Raw genomic sequence first — 16,862 nt, 5'->3', positions numbered from 1 at the left:
TTTCAAGTCAATGGAGGGGGCTAATAGGGTCGCTAGGTTGGGATGAATTTCCCATCGTAGTTTACTAGTCCCAAGAAAGAACTAAGTTTTGTTGGACCCTCAAGCACGGGGGCCTGCAGTGTGGCTCGCCCCTTGTCCTTGATGGGGTGCAAGCCGTGGCGGTCCACACTGTATCCTAAATATGTGACTTCTGCCGCGTGGAACACACATTTCGCCTGGCGTAGGTGAATGTCGGCCTCCTTGAAATGCCATAGGACTTTGGCTAGGTTCTGTAGATGCTTCTGGTCAGATGAGCCTGTAATCAGTACATCATCCAGGTAGACTGCAACTCGGGGCAATTGCTGCTGGATGTTCTCCATTACACGCTGGAGGATAGCAAATGCCGAAGAGATCCCAAAAGGCAACCAGGTATATTCGTAAAGCCCTCGGGGAGTATTAATCATTCACAAACCGTCGGGAGCCAGGGTCCAAAACCAGCTGGAGATTTGTGTGGCTCATGTCTAATTTCGTAAAGGTGCAACCAACACGAAGCTTTGTGTATAAATCCTCAGTTCGTGGAACTGGGTAGCCATCCAGACGAGAGACACGGTTTACTATCATCTTGTAGTCACTGCAAAGGCATACAGAACTATCAAGCTTCATCACGAGTCTGACTGGGGCTGCCCAGTTGGAGAACTGAGCCAATAATGCTCAAGCTTCCCAAACGATCCAGGTCTGTAGGCCTCAGTGCGTACGGGAGTGGCCGAGGGCAAAAATAGTGCGGCTGCGCCAATGGATCAACACTAATCCTGGCCATTGCCTCTTTTATGGTACCTAGCCCCTCCTGAAAAACATTGGGGAATTTTGCCAAGACCCCTTCTGGTCCATGCGGATACATGCGGTAGTAACGCTGCCAATCGAAGAGGAGGCGCTGCAACCAGTCGCGATTCAGCAAACTTGGTCCACCTCATCTTATCACTACCAATGGTAGATTTGCCAATGCTGCTGATATGTAACCAGGACCACAGATGTATCTGCAATTGCAAATGGCTCCCCCGTATACATCGCCAGTCACATGTCGGTGACCCATAGAGCCAATGTTTGGATATCCGCCTGTATTTTGTCAAAAGCCAGGCAGCTGATCACTGAGACTGCCGCTCCGGTATCCAGCTCCATCTGTATTGAGTGCCCGTTTACCTGAAGTGTGACCTGGATCAGTGCCACCTGTGGGGATGCGACACAGTGTAGCTGCTGGTACGAGCTGTCCTTTTCGTCCAAATAGAATGCCCGTTCACGACGGGGATAGTTGTGTCTAGTGGAATGACGGGAGGTGGGGCCCTCTCGGGGCTGTTTGTTGCCTTGATCTTTGTGGCCTGTCACTGGCCATATCCGATCTCTGGGTCTTCTTGGTTGGTTGAGTTCCATAGGCGGGCCAAAATGTTGGTAGTGGATTCACTCTGAGCCTGTGTGAAATCAGAACTGGTGAACGATGATTGGAGGCTTGGGGTTAAAATGTTCCTCCACTAGGTGGTGAAAGACCTGGGATAGGATTCTCCGTTGCCTGAAGCCAAAATCGGGATAGGCGATCCGGCGGATAATGGCTCCCGACGCCGAAATCAGTTTTTTGCTGAGTCACGATGCTCCGCCCCCTCCAAATTGACATCATCGGAACGTGCGCCGCCGCAATCGAACCTGTGTTGCAAAGTCATTAGCAGGCCCACCCATGATGCTCTGCCTCCGATGGGGCGAGTTCCCGACGGCGCAGGCCAGGCATTTTCTACGGAGAGAGAGAGGGCATGCGGACAGTGTTCAGTGCTGCCACACTCGGCCGAGATCCCTGTCGCTGGCCTGGGGGCTCCTGCCAGGGCTGAGGGAAGTGGTGGGGGTGGCCAGGAGGTGGGCTATGGGGACGGGGTGGGCAGGTACGCAGTTCAGCGCAGCCAGTGCCATTTTTTCCGGCCCGAGCGGTGTGTGGGGTGTAGGCATATGTGTCGCTGCACCTTGTCAGCCCTGCGCATGTGCAGCACGGACCCAGCAATTCTCCAATTGTCCCGTCATGAAAGATCATTGATCCTCTGTTGGCGTCGACACTTAGCCTCAGGAACGGAGAATACAGCCCCTGATATCAGGTGCATCCGGGTATGTCAGGCTTTTGATGATACTATAGAAGGGCCCGCTGCAAGCCATGAACAATATTACTGATTGTCGTTCATCCCCGATTGTAGTGTTGGCTCGAAAAAGACATTGCATCTGTTCAATGTATTCTCCCCAATCATCAGCACCTGCATCATATGGCTCTAATGTTCTAATGTGAGGCCTTTCTGCTGGCTGAAGAGAGGCCTCCTTAGCCTATGCAAAGTTTTCTGAGCACGCAGCACTGATGGCAGCTCCACTTGATCCTCAACATCAGTGCAGAATTCGCACAGAGTGAAGACACATGGAACAAAGTGTAGAATGCAAAGATACTGGTTTATTTACACACACGTTAACTCTCTCTGCTCCCTGAGGTGTCTCTACTCCAACTTACATCCAGGTCAGGGCTTTTACATACTATGTGGGATCCCCTTATTAACGGGGAAGTTCATACTCTTTGGAGGTCACAAGGAACTGGACGGTCCACCCCCTTGACCTATACGACTGCTACAACACGCTGTCGTCGTGCGCATGCAGGACCCAGCCATTCTCTGGCTGTTTATCCGTGGAAGTTTTACCCAGTGTGGCTGCTAGCCCCTTACCGTTCTTGGGACCGGTGAGGGTTCAGCGCTGATTTTACTGTCGCAAAATGCTGGCGTTGGCATTTAGCCGCAAAATCAGAGAATCCAGCTTCAGTAACACAGGCAGCTGGTAATTCGGCAAAGACGAATTAATTTTCGTCACTGTCTGTGTGGAGTTTGCAGTCACTGTCTGTGTGGAGTTTGCACATTCTCCCCGTGGTGTTTGCGTAGGTTTCGCCCCCACATCCCAAAGATGTGCAGAGTAGGTGGATCGACCAGCTAAATTGCCCCTTAATTGAAAAAGAATGAATTGAGGACTCTAAATTTATTGCAAAGACGAATTTTCGCGCGGGATGTGTTAGCAGCTGGTGCGTGTACGCGGGTGCTCTCTCTCGTGCGCGTGTACGTGGGTGCTCTCGTGCGCGTGTACGCGTGTACGCGCTCTCTCCCGCGTGTACGCGGGTGCTCTCGTGCGCGCGTACTCTCTCTCGTATACGCAGGTGCTCTCGTGCGCGTGTACGCGAGCGCTCTCTCTCTCTCTCTCTCGTGCGCGCGTACGCGGGCGCTCTCTCACTCGCGCGCGTTACGCAATTCGTGTGCGCGAGTCCCAGTCACAGCTGAGGGAAGAAAACTCACATTGAAGGGGGCGGGGTAGTGAGTTGGAGTCCCCGGGGAGTTCCGGACCAAACTACGGGGTAGAAGGGATGCTGTAGGCGGAGGCTTTTTCCAAGGGGAGGGAGGACCCGGAGTAAATTGAGGCCACACGACGCTTTCCGAGATCGTGTGACAGGGGCGGGCAGCTAGCCCTGACTTTAATATGAGGGAGAGAATGAGAGTCAGCGCTCTAACTGACTGAAGGGAAGGGAGCGAGGCGTCTCCTAGACGCGTAAGAGAGTCGCCGAGACGGGGCACCACGTCACAGGCACCGAGAAGTCAGCAGATTTGATAAAGGAGGGACCGCCACCTGATTAGGGGGAGGGGGAGAGGAGAAGCTCCCGGGAGGAGATCAAGCCCGCCGGCAGGGTGGCATCAGCCAATTGTCCCGCTCGCTCTGGGCACCTCGGGACGGAGTGTGGCGCTGAGGCAGCTCGAGCGCCGGGCGTTCGTTATTCTGAACGTTCCACCCCCCGGGTGTCGCGCGCTGCCTGCACATCGCCACCAACACCGCGGTGCAAACTCCCTCCGCTTTCGGTGACACTTTGTGTGTGAGCGCGCGCGCGCGTTGCTCTTTTTAATTATTATTCTCCCCCCCCCCCCAAAAACTAAAAAATAAACGACAGCCCGCTCTTCCCGCGGTAGATGTTTAACACCGAGAAAGTGGCTCCGGGCGGCGTCGCTGCTGCTGGTGGAGGTGGGAGAAATAACTCGATTTCTCCCGGGGAACGGGGATCGGTCGAAACAAACACCCAGGAGAGGGCGAAGAGCAACTGCAGCAGCCCGACCTCGGCAGAGGCGGCAACAACGACGAGCGCGGAGTCGGTGCGGATAGTCCGAGACGATCAGCAGCAACACCATCCGGAAGCTGGCAAGGTTGTGGAGGGTCTGCTCAGCAAATACACCAATCTGATCCAGGGCTGGCAGAACAGGTACGAAACGAGGGAGTGTGTGTACACCCCCAACGACCTTGTTGGGGAAAGCCTGCTGGCAACTGATGGTTATATGTATGAAGTACCCATAGACGCAAGGCACCAGATCATTCAGCCGCTTCTCTAGATAAAGTTACCGAAATTGTCTTTCCACTACTGGGTTGGCAACAGCCCTATGTTACGATCCTGTTGTGCAGTCTTCTTGTAGAAGGGCCAATGAGACAAATAAGCCACTGGAACCCACTTTTCTTTTTCGAAATCGACATTTGAGATGCACTCTTGCGAGTGCCCTGTTCTGATTAAAGCAGTTTACCTGGATAATACTGTATTATGATGCGAAATTTGTAGCTCAAATCGATTGGTTTGGACCCATTGACCTACTTAAGCATTGAGCTAGAGTAGGAAAATAAATACAGTAGTGAATTATATATGCAGAGTATACTTTATTAGTTTAGGAGTTAAGTGCTGATCTGAGAAATCGGTCTGCTTAATATTTAATATAAATGTACTTTAATTGGTAAATGTCTTTATGCCCTACATTCAGGCATAGATTTATTATCTGCTTTATGTAATAGTACTAAAACTTCATTTAAATTCACAGTTTCACAATGGTAGTTTAAGAACATATTTCCAGGCTTTTGTGTGCTGACCATAAACCATCTGAACTTTGCTTATATTATGATATTGTCCTAGTTGTATCAGTCAGTTTTACACAGGCTTTATTGATATTTTTGCTTCTTGTTTAAAGAGAGAATTTATGATTCCTTTTGAACTCTTGTTTCACTTAAACAATCAGCAGATATTTAAAAAAAATTGTAGATGGAAGTTTTTCCCAAAAAAGCATTTTTCACTCAATTGTATGAGCACTGGTTAAATTACAGGGTTTTCCTGTGTCATGAGTGTCACAATAATGGTTACTGAATGTCGAGGATGTACCACCACTATAGATCTAGCTTGGTGAGTGAACTATCCCCCTTTACTGCACTTTGTAAATTCTAATGGGAGACATTTCAGGACTCCTTTTTATGACTTTCCTCTCTTTAGTTTTCTCCTTCACTGAGCAGCAGCTCAGCTTTATAAAAGGATTTAAAAAAATAAATGTCAATACCAGTAGGACATGCTGCCTGTTGCACTGTGCTGTCACATAAATTGATGCAACACTGTACATGTGTGGGTTTCAGTTTCTTGTATATTGACAGTTTCTAAAACTTCTGATTATTTTAACAACCTTTTTACATAATCATAAGTTTTATAAATAATTATTTTCCCGATTACTTCTAAGTAACCATTTGAGAAAGCAGGGCTTGAGTGTGGTGCAATCTTCAAACATGACCGCATTTGCGGACAAATTAAGTTAATACTATTCAGTATAAATGGAAAAACATTTACTCAGTAGAGAATAAAAGCTAACAAATCAAAATCTCCCCATTTTTAGTAAGGTGTTGTATTGCATAGAAATCTTATTTCTCTTTACCATAATTTAGAAAAAATAATTTCTTTCCTGATTGGAAAGCAGTAGGAATAATACTTGGATATTGTCGCTTAAACTTGGAATCTGGGACTTTTGTAATATAGGATTAGATTTTTAAAAGGAGTAATTAATGTAATTGGGTCACTCCATTCTTTAAAAGATGTTTCAATGAACTGCTGATTTGCATGTAACTCGTTGGGTAGTAAGGGAGTATAGTTTGGATGTCTTGCTGTGTTATTTTTAAACTTGTTTTACTCTTTACCTGTAAACAAAATTGTCTCGGATTTGTATCTGATCTGTGATTACATGCTATAATCAACAACCCTATTGGCCTGCAGTTCGCAAATTCAGCACTGATGGAAATCTGTTTGCTTGCCAGATAGGCATTTGGTAGATAGTTAGAACATTCTAGTTGTTAGGAAGTTTCTTAATTTTAGGTCGGTAGCTAATATTACCATTCTGCATGAAAATAACTTTCTTTTATTCTGCCAGCTAGATTTATGAAAACTGTATCTCCTACATTTTGCTAGATCAGACCAATACTGTTAAGGCCATTTTCCTTTCCTACCAAATTAATCTTATTTGGGCAAGGCACTCTTACAGAAAAATCCCTTCAATTATTCTGGCTATTTTTTGCATAAATGAGACTTGAAAGTGAATGGTAAGGATGTATAGTTTTCAAATCTGATCCTTCTATACTCTTGCATCCACAAAGGATTGCATGTTAGTGATCAGAAATGGGAAACATTTAGGGGAGTTTATGGATTTTTAAATCTGTTTCTAATCAAGTTGATAATTCAAAATCTTTGGTGCTTCTAATGACAAGGATGAGTGATCACTTACATTGACTAAGTGAGTATCTCCAATGGGCAACCAAGTTTTAACACTTCTGAAATTAACAAAATCTGAAAATTGGGTCAATAAATGACAATTTGGGCATTCAAACAGTTCAAACTTTAGATGGTGAGCATTGTACTCCATTGTAGATTTTTGTCCCAGCAATTTACATGTCCTGAAAATAAATTCTGCACTGTTTCCCTTGGCCCAAAGGCAATGAAGTATGACGGGTGGAAGTGGTGTGAAGTAATATTCTTCTGAGAAATAGTTTGCCTCTGAATCCAGCAGAATATAATCTTTATGTCCGAATGAATACCTGATCATCCTCTTTCTGTTTTTTTTCGTTTAACGTATTCTGTAATTCCATTCCAGATCAGATTTATAAACTTCCGTTTAACAAATCTTAATTTCCAGTTTGGTCCAAATATCTGCTACTTTGAGGGGAAACCTCTTAATATGGAAACTAATTTTACGGTGGTTAATTTGGTCCTTTTGTCCTTGAGTGTTATACTTGGTCCAAATGGTTGATCAGATGCATGTTACCAGTACATTTCATTCCTTTATCCAAAAAGGTTTTGTTTTGAGTTTCTTTTCATAATTCAGCCTAAGTTATAGAATTGTTGTTACTTTTCTTTTAGACTTGCCAACAAGTTAGTTTATTTGAAGGAAGAATGCCTGAAGCAATGTTCTACTGTGGCCTTGTCACTGACGTATATTAAATTAGAATAACATGTTTGAACTTGATAATAAAGTACCCTTGAGATGCCTCTTTGTAGTTGGTATTGTTTTGTTGATAACAGCTTGAGATTGACTTAAAATTCTGCAAATGGCTTATTAAATTCAGATATTTGTTTGATTTTTAAATCAACTAACTGACCCAAAGCTGTAGTGAATTCAAGTAAATTGCCAACTAGATTAAAATTTCCAATGGTTTTTTGACGTATAGCAAATTGATACCAAATAGTTGAGAGCAGAAAATATTTAGTTTAAGAAACATGTCCAGTACTGCATGTGGAGTAGACAGTTTGTGGTTACTAGAAGATTTAAAAAAAAAATCATTGATTTAGCACTATACCATGTAGCATCTTAAACAGTCAGAGAAACTAAAACTTTTGCTTTCACTGTATCCAGTAAGCAGTTCAGTAATTGTCCAAGTAAACTAATATAATCAAGCTTAATGCTGCATTAATTCAATTAATGCTCATTTTGTTTCTTGTCTGATACACTGCACTATTCCCTAACTGGACAGGCAGGTGACTGTTCCCAAGACTCTGCCAATACTGATCTAAAGCCAGCTGTTAAGAGGTGTGCTCCATTTTTAATTTCCACTGGGGAAATACCTAAGACTTGATGCTTCAACTCAGCAGCTGTCTTTCATTGCAGAACTGAAATTGTCATTTGATAAATTATGGATGAAAATCCATCTTCTAATACAATATAGCTGAGTGCCTACATGTGGAAAGGATTGTTTAATTTGCATGTCATTGATTCAACCTTGGAATATTGCACTATCATAACAGTGCCTGTTTATATCCTGTATTACAGATGATTGGTCACATTGTTACAGCAGTAAATTCAGAAAATCTTATGATTTATTTTAGAAAGCAAGAGGGATTGTTGGCACATAACACAAATGCCTGAAATGTGATAACACTGAACATTTATTAGTATCAGTTAGCAGGCAATAGTTTAATATCAACATTCAGTTTAATTATTACATTAAGAACAGTTCATTAATTGCTCCAAATTTAGATTTTAAAAAGCACTGTGCATTGCTATGGAACTATGACTGAAGCCCCATTCTTGAAGCAAGTTTATAAGGAAGAGCTGAATGGAGACATTCCTCTATGGGTTGTCAAACTCATAGTTGGCCTGATCCTACAACCTGGTGCTTGGCATAGGCTATGTTTAGCAAATGTTAGAAAGTGGTATTATTCTGCAGTCTTTTGGGTATAATTTGGGATACACTGAACTCTTTTTTGGATGTGTGATCTAAACCTTACTCCGTGGGCAGTGTGGCTGTCTTCACTGTTTTCAGGCACGCTGGAAGCTACCTGAAATCAGTCTTGGATTGATTTGATTTAAACATGTGGAGATAGTTCCTCTGTCTGTTTTAGCAAAATGTGTGGAAAACTAGATGGGGCATGTGCTGTGCAAGCTTTAGCTAGATTTTCTAGTTCTAAAGTGATCCATAAAGGAGCTCCAGAAAGAAGTGGGAAGGTTTTTTACTTTCCCCTTCTGTGGGACTTGGAGAAGCGTGAGTGTTTCTGTTAATTCAACAGTACCACCACTGGCTGCTAGTGATGATATTTGGCCCTTTACAGTGTCACGTGAGGGAGATATTAGAAATGAGACTCCACTGTAGCAGGTAATTTAGGGGTTAAATGACGAGGAGGAAATAAACCTGCTAGCACAGGTGAGGGAGCTGCCCACACCTGGCCAAGTTACATTGTCCCAGTCAGACTTAAACTTGTTTGTGGGAACACGCAGGATGCCCCAGATCCATTGTTCTTCGGGGCACTCCTGTCTGACCAGCCATTAGCCCATTACAGAGTCTGATAGCCTCTTTGTCCGTCAGTGGAAATTTAATTGTATATCAATAGCATGGCTCTGTTCTTTTGTATAAATTGGTCAAACAGCCAAAATAGCACTGATGGGTTCAAGTCTGGAAACTCCAGCAGAGAACCTTTGAGGAGGCTGCGCAGAGCTTAGGAGAGAGAGAGAGAAGAAATGTGGTTTTGAACAGTTATAGGGAGAAGGCTTTGGCAATCATCCAAGAAGGCATGAAAGTTGCCTCAAAGGCAGGCTTGGGGGGGGGGGGAGAGAAATGTCAGAACGAATGTCCCTACTGGAAGAAAAATTGCTTCGTAAATGCAAGTATTGCCTTTGACTGCCTGTGAGAAGTGGCATGAGAGCTGCAAGTTCTGTTAATGTTCTTTAATGGGAACTAGTCTGTTAAGGTTAAGAAACTGCATGTAATCTGTTATTGTTGCGAGTTGAAGTTTAGAAGTTTAAATATTGTTTCAATAAAGCTTGTTTATAAAATAACCAAGCTTATTACTTCTAGTATCACTCCTGGAATGAATCGATCATTCTTCACCATCTTAAAACTTAAAGTTATGGCTCTACTTTAGCCTCTTCGCCACTGTTGAGAGCTGTCCAGGCGTCCGTACAACAGCAACTCCACGTTGCAGAACTTGTGATGCTCCTTGAGTGCAGTGAAGAGCCTCTATTTCTGACCCTTGTTCCCCGTTTGCTCTCCAGGGGAAACTAGCTTTACTTGTTTACCCATATTTAAGATCCCTCGATGTCACTCACCCATTTACTCTCCGTGACGCTACCCATGTCCCCATGGGAAATGTGAGGCCCCACGCCATCCCATTCTTCTTGGGGTTGGAACAGTGAGTGAGGGTCTGAACATTTTCCAAAATGTAATTTTACAAGGAAACCGTGAAGAAATAGGCCTAGCTGAATTGCTCTTGTAGCGAGCTGGCACAGACTTGATGGGCTGAATACCTTCTGCTCTAAGTAGTCTTTGATTTTAGTCCCCAGTTTCCTCTCCTGTAGCATGCCACTATTCCTCTGAGCCCACAATCCTGATTTGCACTTCTTTCACCTTCTGCCTTGCTCGAAGCTCCCATTTCGCAATCTCTTGTCCCTTGAGTAATCTCCCAACCATGTTATATTATTGTTTCTCTCCTGAATGCCCCCCCCCCCCCCACCTCTTCTAGACCTTAACTTCTTTTTCCCCTTGCTTTCCAGTCATTCCTTTTCATATGTGCCTACAGGATGGAGTGGGGATGGTGGTGGAGGAGTGCTGTGTGAAACAAAGCTCGGAGGAGATGGTGTTGTCATAGAGCACTCAAGTGCAGGACACTATAATTTATATTGAGTTGATTTCCTACTGGGGTGATTTTGGGCTTTATTTACCTGCTGCATTTCTGTAACTTTTCCCCAGCTTTATATCTGTCCTGACAATTGCAGCTGAGAGTTCAATTCAAAGTCAGAAAATTGGCTTGAAATTCAGCAGGCTTTGGGGAAAAAGGTCAGAACTAATGTCCCTATCGGAACAATAGTAATGCGGATTAATTAGATCAATAGAAGTGAAGGGATGCACTGTATTATCGTTTTAGCAATTCAGGTCAACATGATTCAGTTTGGGAACTGAGCAGGTTCCGAATTAAACTTGTATCCATATATAGCACTGAAGTTTGGCACGTAAGAGTAACAAGGAAGGAAAATTGACAAATAGAAGCTGCTGAATCTCCCACAGGACAGATAGAATACCTGTACTTAAAACTTTGGCATGTGTGGTCCTTAACTGCTCTTGGTGGAACATGAATGAAATAGAAAGAAATGAAATGGAGTAGGCCATTCAGCCCCTCTAGTCTGCTGTGCCAGTCATAAGATTACCACTGATTGGCCGGGCACAGATATACTCTGCAACCCCCCCTCCCCCACACACATTCCTTGACTCCCTTGTCTATCAAAAATCTGTCTGACTTTGTGTTCCATAAATTCAATGAGCCTTCCACCACTGCTTTCCGGGGAAGAGATTTCTATGAGATAAAATAAATTCTCCTAATCTCCAAAAGAGAAACATCCTTGCCCACTAGTTGCAGTCTCTCCCATAAGTGGAAGCATCCTCCTGGTATCCATCCTGTCAAGACCCTTCAGGAGGATCTTGTATGTTTCAGTAAGATCACCTCTCATTCTTCTCAATTCCAACGGGTACAGGCCTAACCGATTCAACCCTTTTCCATAAGTTAAGCCCCATATCCCGAAATGAACCAAATTAACCTGCTTCTAATGCATTGTATCTTTTTTCAAAAAGGAGATCAAAACTACATAGTACTTCAGATGTGATCTCACGAATGCACTGCAGAAGTGCAGTAAAACTTCCCTCTGTTGTTCCATCTGCCTTCCTAATCACTTGCTGTACCTGCAACTTAATTTTTTGTGATTCATGTACCAGGAGCCATTTACTGTTATCACATTCCCCATTCTGGCATTTGTTACTAATTTTATGAATCAGACATGAATTCCCAACAAGCCACGGGTGGCAAGGGCTGACAAATTTATGCTGATGAAGGCTAAACTTTAATTTACTGACTTGATTGATTTAAAAAAAATCATGGGCATCATTGTATATAAATTTTTCCATTGACATTCACTGGAGTCAAATATCTTGATTTTGAAGCACGTATGCTGTTCTAAATGAACACTATGGCATGACTTTGCTATATATTTAGGTGTCAGTGGTAACATTCTCATCCAAGTTGGGTAATTGTTTCAAGCCCCACATCAGAACTTGAACACCTAATTTAGACTTCATGCAAGGACCATTGCCTTTCAGGTGGATGTGAGAAATCTCATTCAGGCAAGTGTGTCCTGACGATTATTTAGCCCTCGATCAACGTAACATTTTTAATTGCATATGCTGTTGATGTTCCCTACCTACCCGCAGTGGCCACAATGACTGAAGTGATTTGGGATATCCTGTAGTCATTAAAGGTGTTGCATAAATATAAATAGCTTTTTTCTTGTGTCTAATCTATTTATAGTATTGTATATGGAAGAATTTTCCTTTGGGTATCTAATGCTGTCTTTTTGAAGTTTGAGCAAAGGATTAGTGGGAATTTGCCAATTTGCATGGGATCGGGCAGCACGGTGGCGCAGTGGGCTCGCCCTGCTGCCTCACGGTGTCGAGGTCCCAGGTTCAATCCCGGCTCTGGGTCACTGTCCGTGTGGAGTTGGCACATTCTCCCCATGTTTGCATGGGTTTTGCCCCCACAACGCAAAGATGTGCAGGGTAGGTGAACTGCCCTCTATAAAGTGCCCCTTAATTGGAAAAAATTAATTGGGTACTCTAAATTTGTAATTAAAAAAAATATTTTGCACGGGATCCACTTTGCAGAACGGATTGAAAGCCATTGACTGTTTCTGATGAAACTCATTGAGTCTAATGCAGTTAATATGAACATCTTGCACTCTTCACATTTGAATGAAGGACTTTAGTTTCCTGTGTCATTTACTATTTTGGCAAATGTTCACATTTAGTCTTCATAAAGTGGCACTGTAAAGACATGGAACCTGCCAACACAGTTCACATTAATGTCAAATCTGACTGTTCATCAACCATGATATAATCCATTGTTCCTGAAACTTTATTTAGCCACCATTTTTGTTTTAGAGCTTAAAAATAGGTGCCACAGAGTTTTGAGGGGGAAGGCTGTTGAGTGGAAGCCAATGGTTTTGTCCCCAACCGTTTTGATGGGGTTTTGGAAGTACGAATTGTGAAATATGTAATGGAGTTTGTTGCCAATCCCTGGACTGTCCTGCTAGAATCTCTACTCGATAGTAACCAGTGCTACCTCTGAACTCGCAATGCCAAATGATTGATTGCAAATCCCTGATATAATTGCTTGAGAATAATCTTTATTAATGTCACAAGTAGGCTTACATTAACACTGCAGTGAAGTTACTGTGAAAAACCCCTAGCCGCCACACCGGCACCTGTTTAGGTACACTGGGGGAGAATTCAGAATATCAAATTCACCTAACAAGCTCTTGTGCGAGGAAACTGGAGCGCCCGAAGGAAACCCACGCAGACATGGAGAGAATGTACAGACTCCGCACAGACAGTGACCCAGGCTGGAAATCGAACTTGGAACCCTGGCGCTGTGAAACAACAGTGCTTACCACTGTGCTACCTTGCCACCCTAAAAATCCCCGAGTCGCCACACTAAGGCACCTGTTCAGGCACACTGACGAGATAATTCAGAATGTACAATTCACCGAACAAGCACGGCAAGGAAACCCACGGGTAGAACATGGAGACTCTGCGCAGTCAGTGACCCAAGCTTGAAATGTATCCCAGTCCCTGGTGCTGTAAAACAACAGTGCTAACCACTGTGACCCCCCCCCCCCTCCCCGATTGCGAATTCCTGATTTATGTATTAAAAAAATTATCAAGTTTAGTTACAATCTGAACAGCCACAACTTGCATTTATAGAACACCTTAAGCATAGGAAAATATTGCAGGGTGCTTCAGAGGTGGAAGAAAACCTTCCATTTAGTCAAATGTGAAATGACTACTTGCATGGTTGATTTGGAAGTCCTTAAAAAGGAGGATATGCAGGAAATCCCAAAATATGGGGTAAAAGTTTTAGTGGGAGGGTTGGAAGTGTTAGTTCACAAACGTGAGACCAGAACTGGAGGAACGTGTGTGGAGGTGCTGCGGGTATGTGTCAATGTGGATCAGTGATAACAGCAGTAAGTGGGAACTCATGTGGGTGTGTGTGTCAATGTGGATCAGTGGGGGCAGCAGTAAGTGGGAATTTATGTGGGACAAGATGCATGCAGCAGAAATTAGGATAAGTAGAAGTTCATGAAGGGTTAAAGGATAAAATGGGTTAGGAACTCTTTGCAATGGTGGTAGCAGAAGGCACGGGTGAAGGAGGACTCCAGGGATATGGACTGAGGTGGGCGATGTATAACAGGAAGTGAATTGCCTTTGTGATAGAGGAACTTTGGGTCGGAAAACCCTGGAAAGGTGGAAACCAGATTGGAGGAATTAATACAAAAAGTTATTGTCTAAGAAAGAGATGAGTAGCACTTCGCACTATCCTTCTATTTCTTTAAATGCCTTGTCACCAATGAAGTGCAGTCACTGCAACAATTAACAGCCAATTTATGCACAGCAAACTCTTACAAATAGCAATCTGATAACGATCAGATGTGTGATGTTGACTGAGGGATAAATATTGACCATGACACCAGGGTTAACTTTATTCCTTTTTGAAGTAGTGCCATGGGAACATTTATGCCAATCTGGCGAATATAGTGTACGTGTGATGGACCATATCTGAAAGATGTTATCTTTACTCCCTCAGTATTGTGCTGATGTCGTATTGGAACCCTAGAGCCTTCAGATTATTGCAAGAATGCCACCGCCTTAACTGCAGCTAAACTGGGGCAAATATTGGATACAGCAAATTGATGGACCCTTTGAGAGGACAGTAGATTAGAAATAGATTATTCTTAAGTGATAAATAGGTTGCATGTTTCTTTTTTCCCTTGATGTCTGCATGTAGATCATTAAACTTTAAAGTTTGCAACATGCAAAGGTAGACTTTGAATTATCAAACATTTTGGTAATGTTTTCAAAAATATGGAGAGGAGCCTTCATTATTCCCTACTTATTGAAGTGATGTTAGGATCCTAGATGAGAACCAGACTATTAGCAATTTTTAAAATTGAGAGGAAAAGTTACTGTACCACAGGAGTGATAACACTGACCAATAGGTACCTTTTATGTTAAAACAAACTTTAATTTAAACTGAATTAACTATATTAGCAACAAAGAAATAGCTTTACAATTAACAGTTCAGTGAAACCAGAAAATTTAACCCTTCCTAAACCTGACATTATATTTCAATTAAGCAAGGAAATCTAGTTGAAATAACACTCATGAATAAAGTTAACAACCAGTATTTTTACTTGCTTTTCTCCGTGCAGGATCATTGGAGAGATCATTACAGAGTGTGTCATGTGAATATGCTTAAAAGGTACTTTGAAAGGGAAGGAGAGAAAAAGGAGGAGGTTTTCGTGCCAGATCAAATCCAGATGACTGAATTTGACATACCTGAAATTAAATTGGAAAATGAGGATGTTCTTAAAAATTGGGATAAATTGTTGAGTTACCTTCCAGAGGAAAAATGGACTGACCTGAAAGAGTTAATGATATCACATGGGCAGGTTTGTGGAGATAAATTGGGAAGTACTAAAATGGCTATACATGATGTAGATGTGGGGAATGCTGTTCCAATTAAACAACATCCATATAGACTTATCCCGTTAAAATTGGCACAGGTTAACAAAGAGACTGAGAGTACACTTAAAAATTGCATAATTGGAGTGGGTTGCAGCCAATGGAGCTCACCCATAGTGATGGTACCTAAACCAGACGCTACCCAACGGTTGTGCGTGGACTAGAGAAAGAATGCAGTTACAAGAATGGACTCTTATCCTATCTCACATTTCAGTTTTTCCAAACTGGTACCTTTATCCAAAAGGACGAAGGAGATTTCTGCTTTTGTGACTCCAATTGGTATATACCAATTCAAAGTTGTGCCGTTTGGCATGAAAAACACCCCAGCCACATTTCAACGGTTAACTAACACAGTCGTTTCAGGATTACCTAATTGTGCGGTATATATTGACGATCTGGTAATTTTCAACCAGACATGGAAAGAGCATTTAAAACATCTGATGGGAGACTTCCGGTTGCGGCTATGCCGAGCTAAGCCGCACGTTTGGCAGCTCCCGCTTTAATCCCCCCGGGATTTATGGTTCGGACTCGAAGTGGGGCGAGGAGAAAAACGGCAGCAGCTCCCCTGGAAAAGCGGGGGAAGGTGGACAAAATGGCAGCCGGTGGCGCCCCTGAGGAGTGGAGGCAGTGGGCTGAGGAGCAGCAGGCGGCCCTTCTGCGCTATTTCACGGAGCTGAAAGGGGAGTTATTGGAATCCCTGAAGGTGACGACGAGTAAGCTGCTGGAGACCCAGACAACCCAGGGTGCAGCGATACTCGAGTTGCAGCAGCAGGCCTCTGAGCACGAGGAGGAGGTTTTGGCCCTCGTGGGGAAGGTGGAGATACACGAGGCACTTAATAAAAAGTGGCAAGATTGGTTCGAGGAGATGGAGCTTCGGTCACGGAGGAAGAACCTGCGGATCCTGGGCCTCGAGGAGGGGCTGGAGGGGTCGGACCTGCCGGCCTATGTGACCGTGATGTTGAACTCGCTGGTTGGGGCAGGATCCTTCCATCTGCCCCTGGAGCTGGAGGGGGCTCATAGAGTGCTGGCCAGGCGGCCTAAGGCGAATGAACCCCTGCGGGCGGTGCTGGTGCGGTTCCATCGGTTCAGTGACCGGGAGTGTGTTCTCCGATGGGCCAAGAAGGTGAGAGTAGTAAGTGGGAGAATTCGGTAGTGCGTGTCTACCAGGACTGGAGTGCGGAGGTGGCCAAGCGGAGAGCCGGGTTTAACCGGACGAAGGCGGTGCTCCATGGAAAGCAGGTGAAGTTCGGCATGTTGCCGCCTGCGCGCCTGTGGGTCACCTACAAGGACCGGCATCACTACTTTGAGTCCCTAGAGGAAGTGTGGGCCTTTGTGCAGGCTGAAAAGCTGGACTTGAACGAGAGATTGGGGGCTGTGGGAGCTTTTCTAATTCTGTATCATTGTTTATGCTGTAGCGGGTTATTCTGTTTGTTTATGTTTTC

General features: G+C 44.0%; 1 protein-coding gene across 1 annotated transcript in view; it reads left to right on the top strand.

Moving 5' to 3' along the window:
* Window positions 1-3,326: 3,326 nt before the first annotated feature.
* LOC119965910 (oxysterol-binding protein-related protein 10-like) overlaps window positions 3,327-16,862 on the top strand; it is a 287,075-nt gene continuing 273,539 nt past the window's right edge. The window contains exon 1 of the mRNA XM_038796909.1: window positions 3,327-4,279. Coding sequence (XP_038652837.1) covers window positions 3,993-4,279 — 287 coding nt within the window. The 5' untranslated portion in view covers window positions 3,327-3,992. The remainder of the gene's footprint in view (window positions 4,280-16,862) is intronic.

This window comes from Scyliorhinus canicula, chromosome 5 (genome assembly GCF_902713615.1).
Source record: "Scyliorhinus canicula chromosome 5, sScyCan1.1, whole genome shotgun sequence".
NCBI lineage: Eukaryota > Metazoa > Chordata > Chondrichthyes > Carcharhiniformes > Scyliorhinidae > Scyliorhinus > Scyliorhinus canicula.
This window is presented reverse-complemented; position numbering and strand designations above follow the sequence as displayed.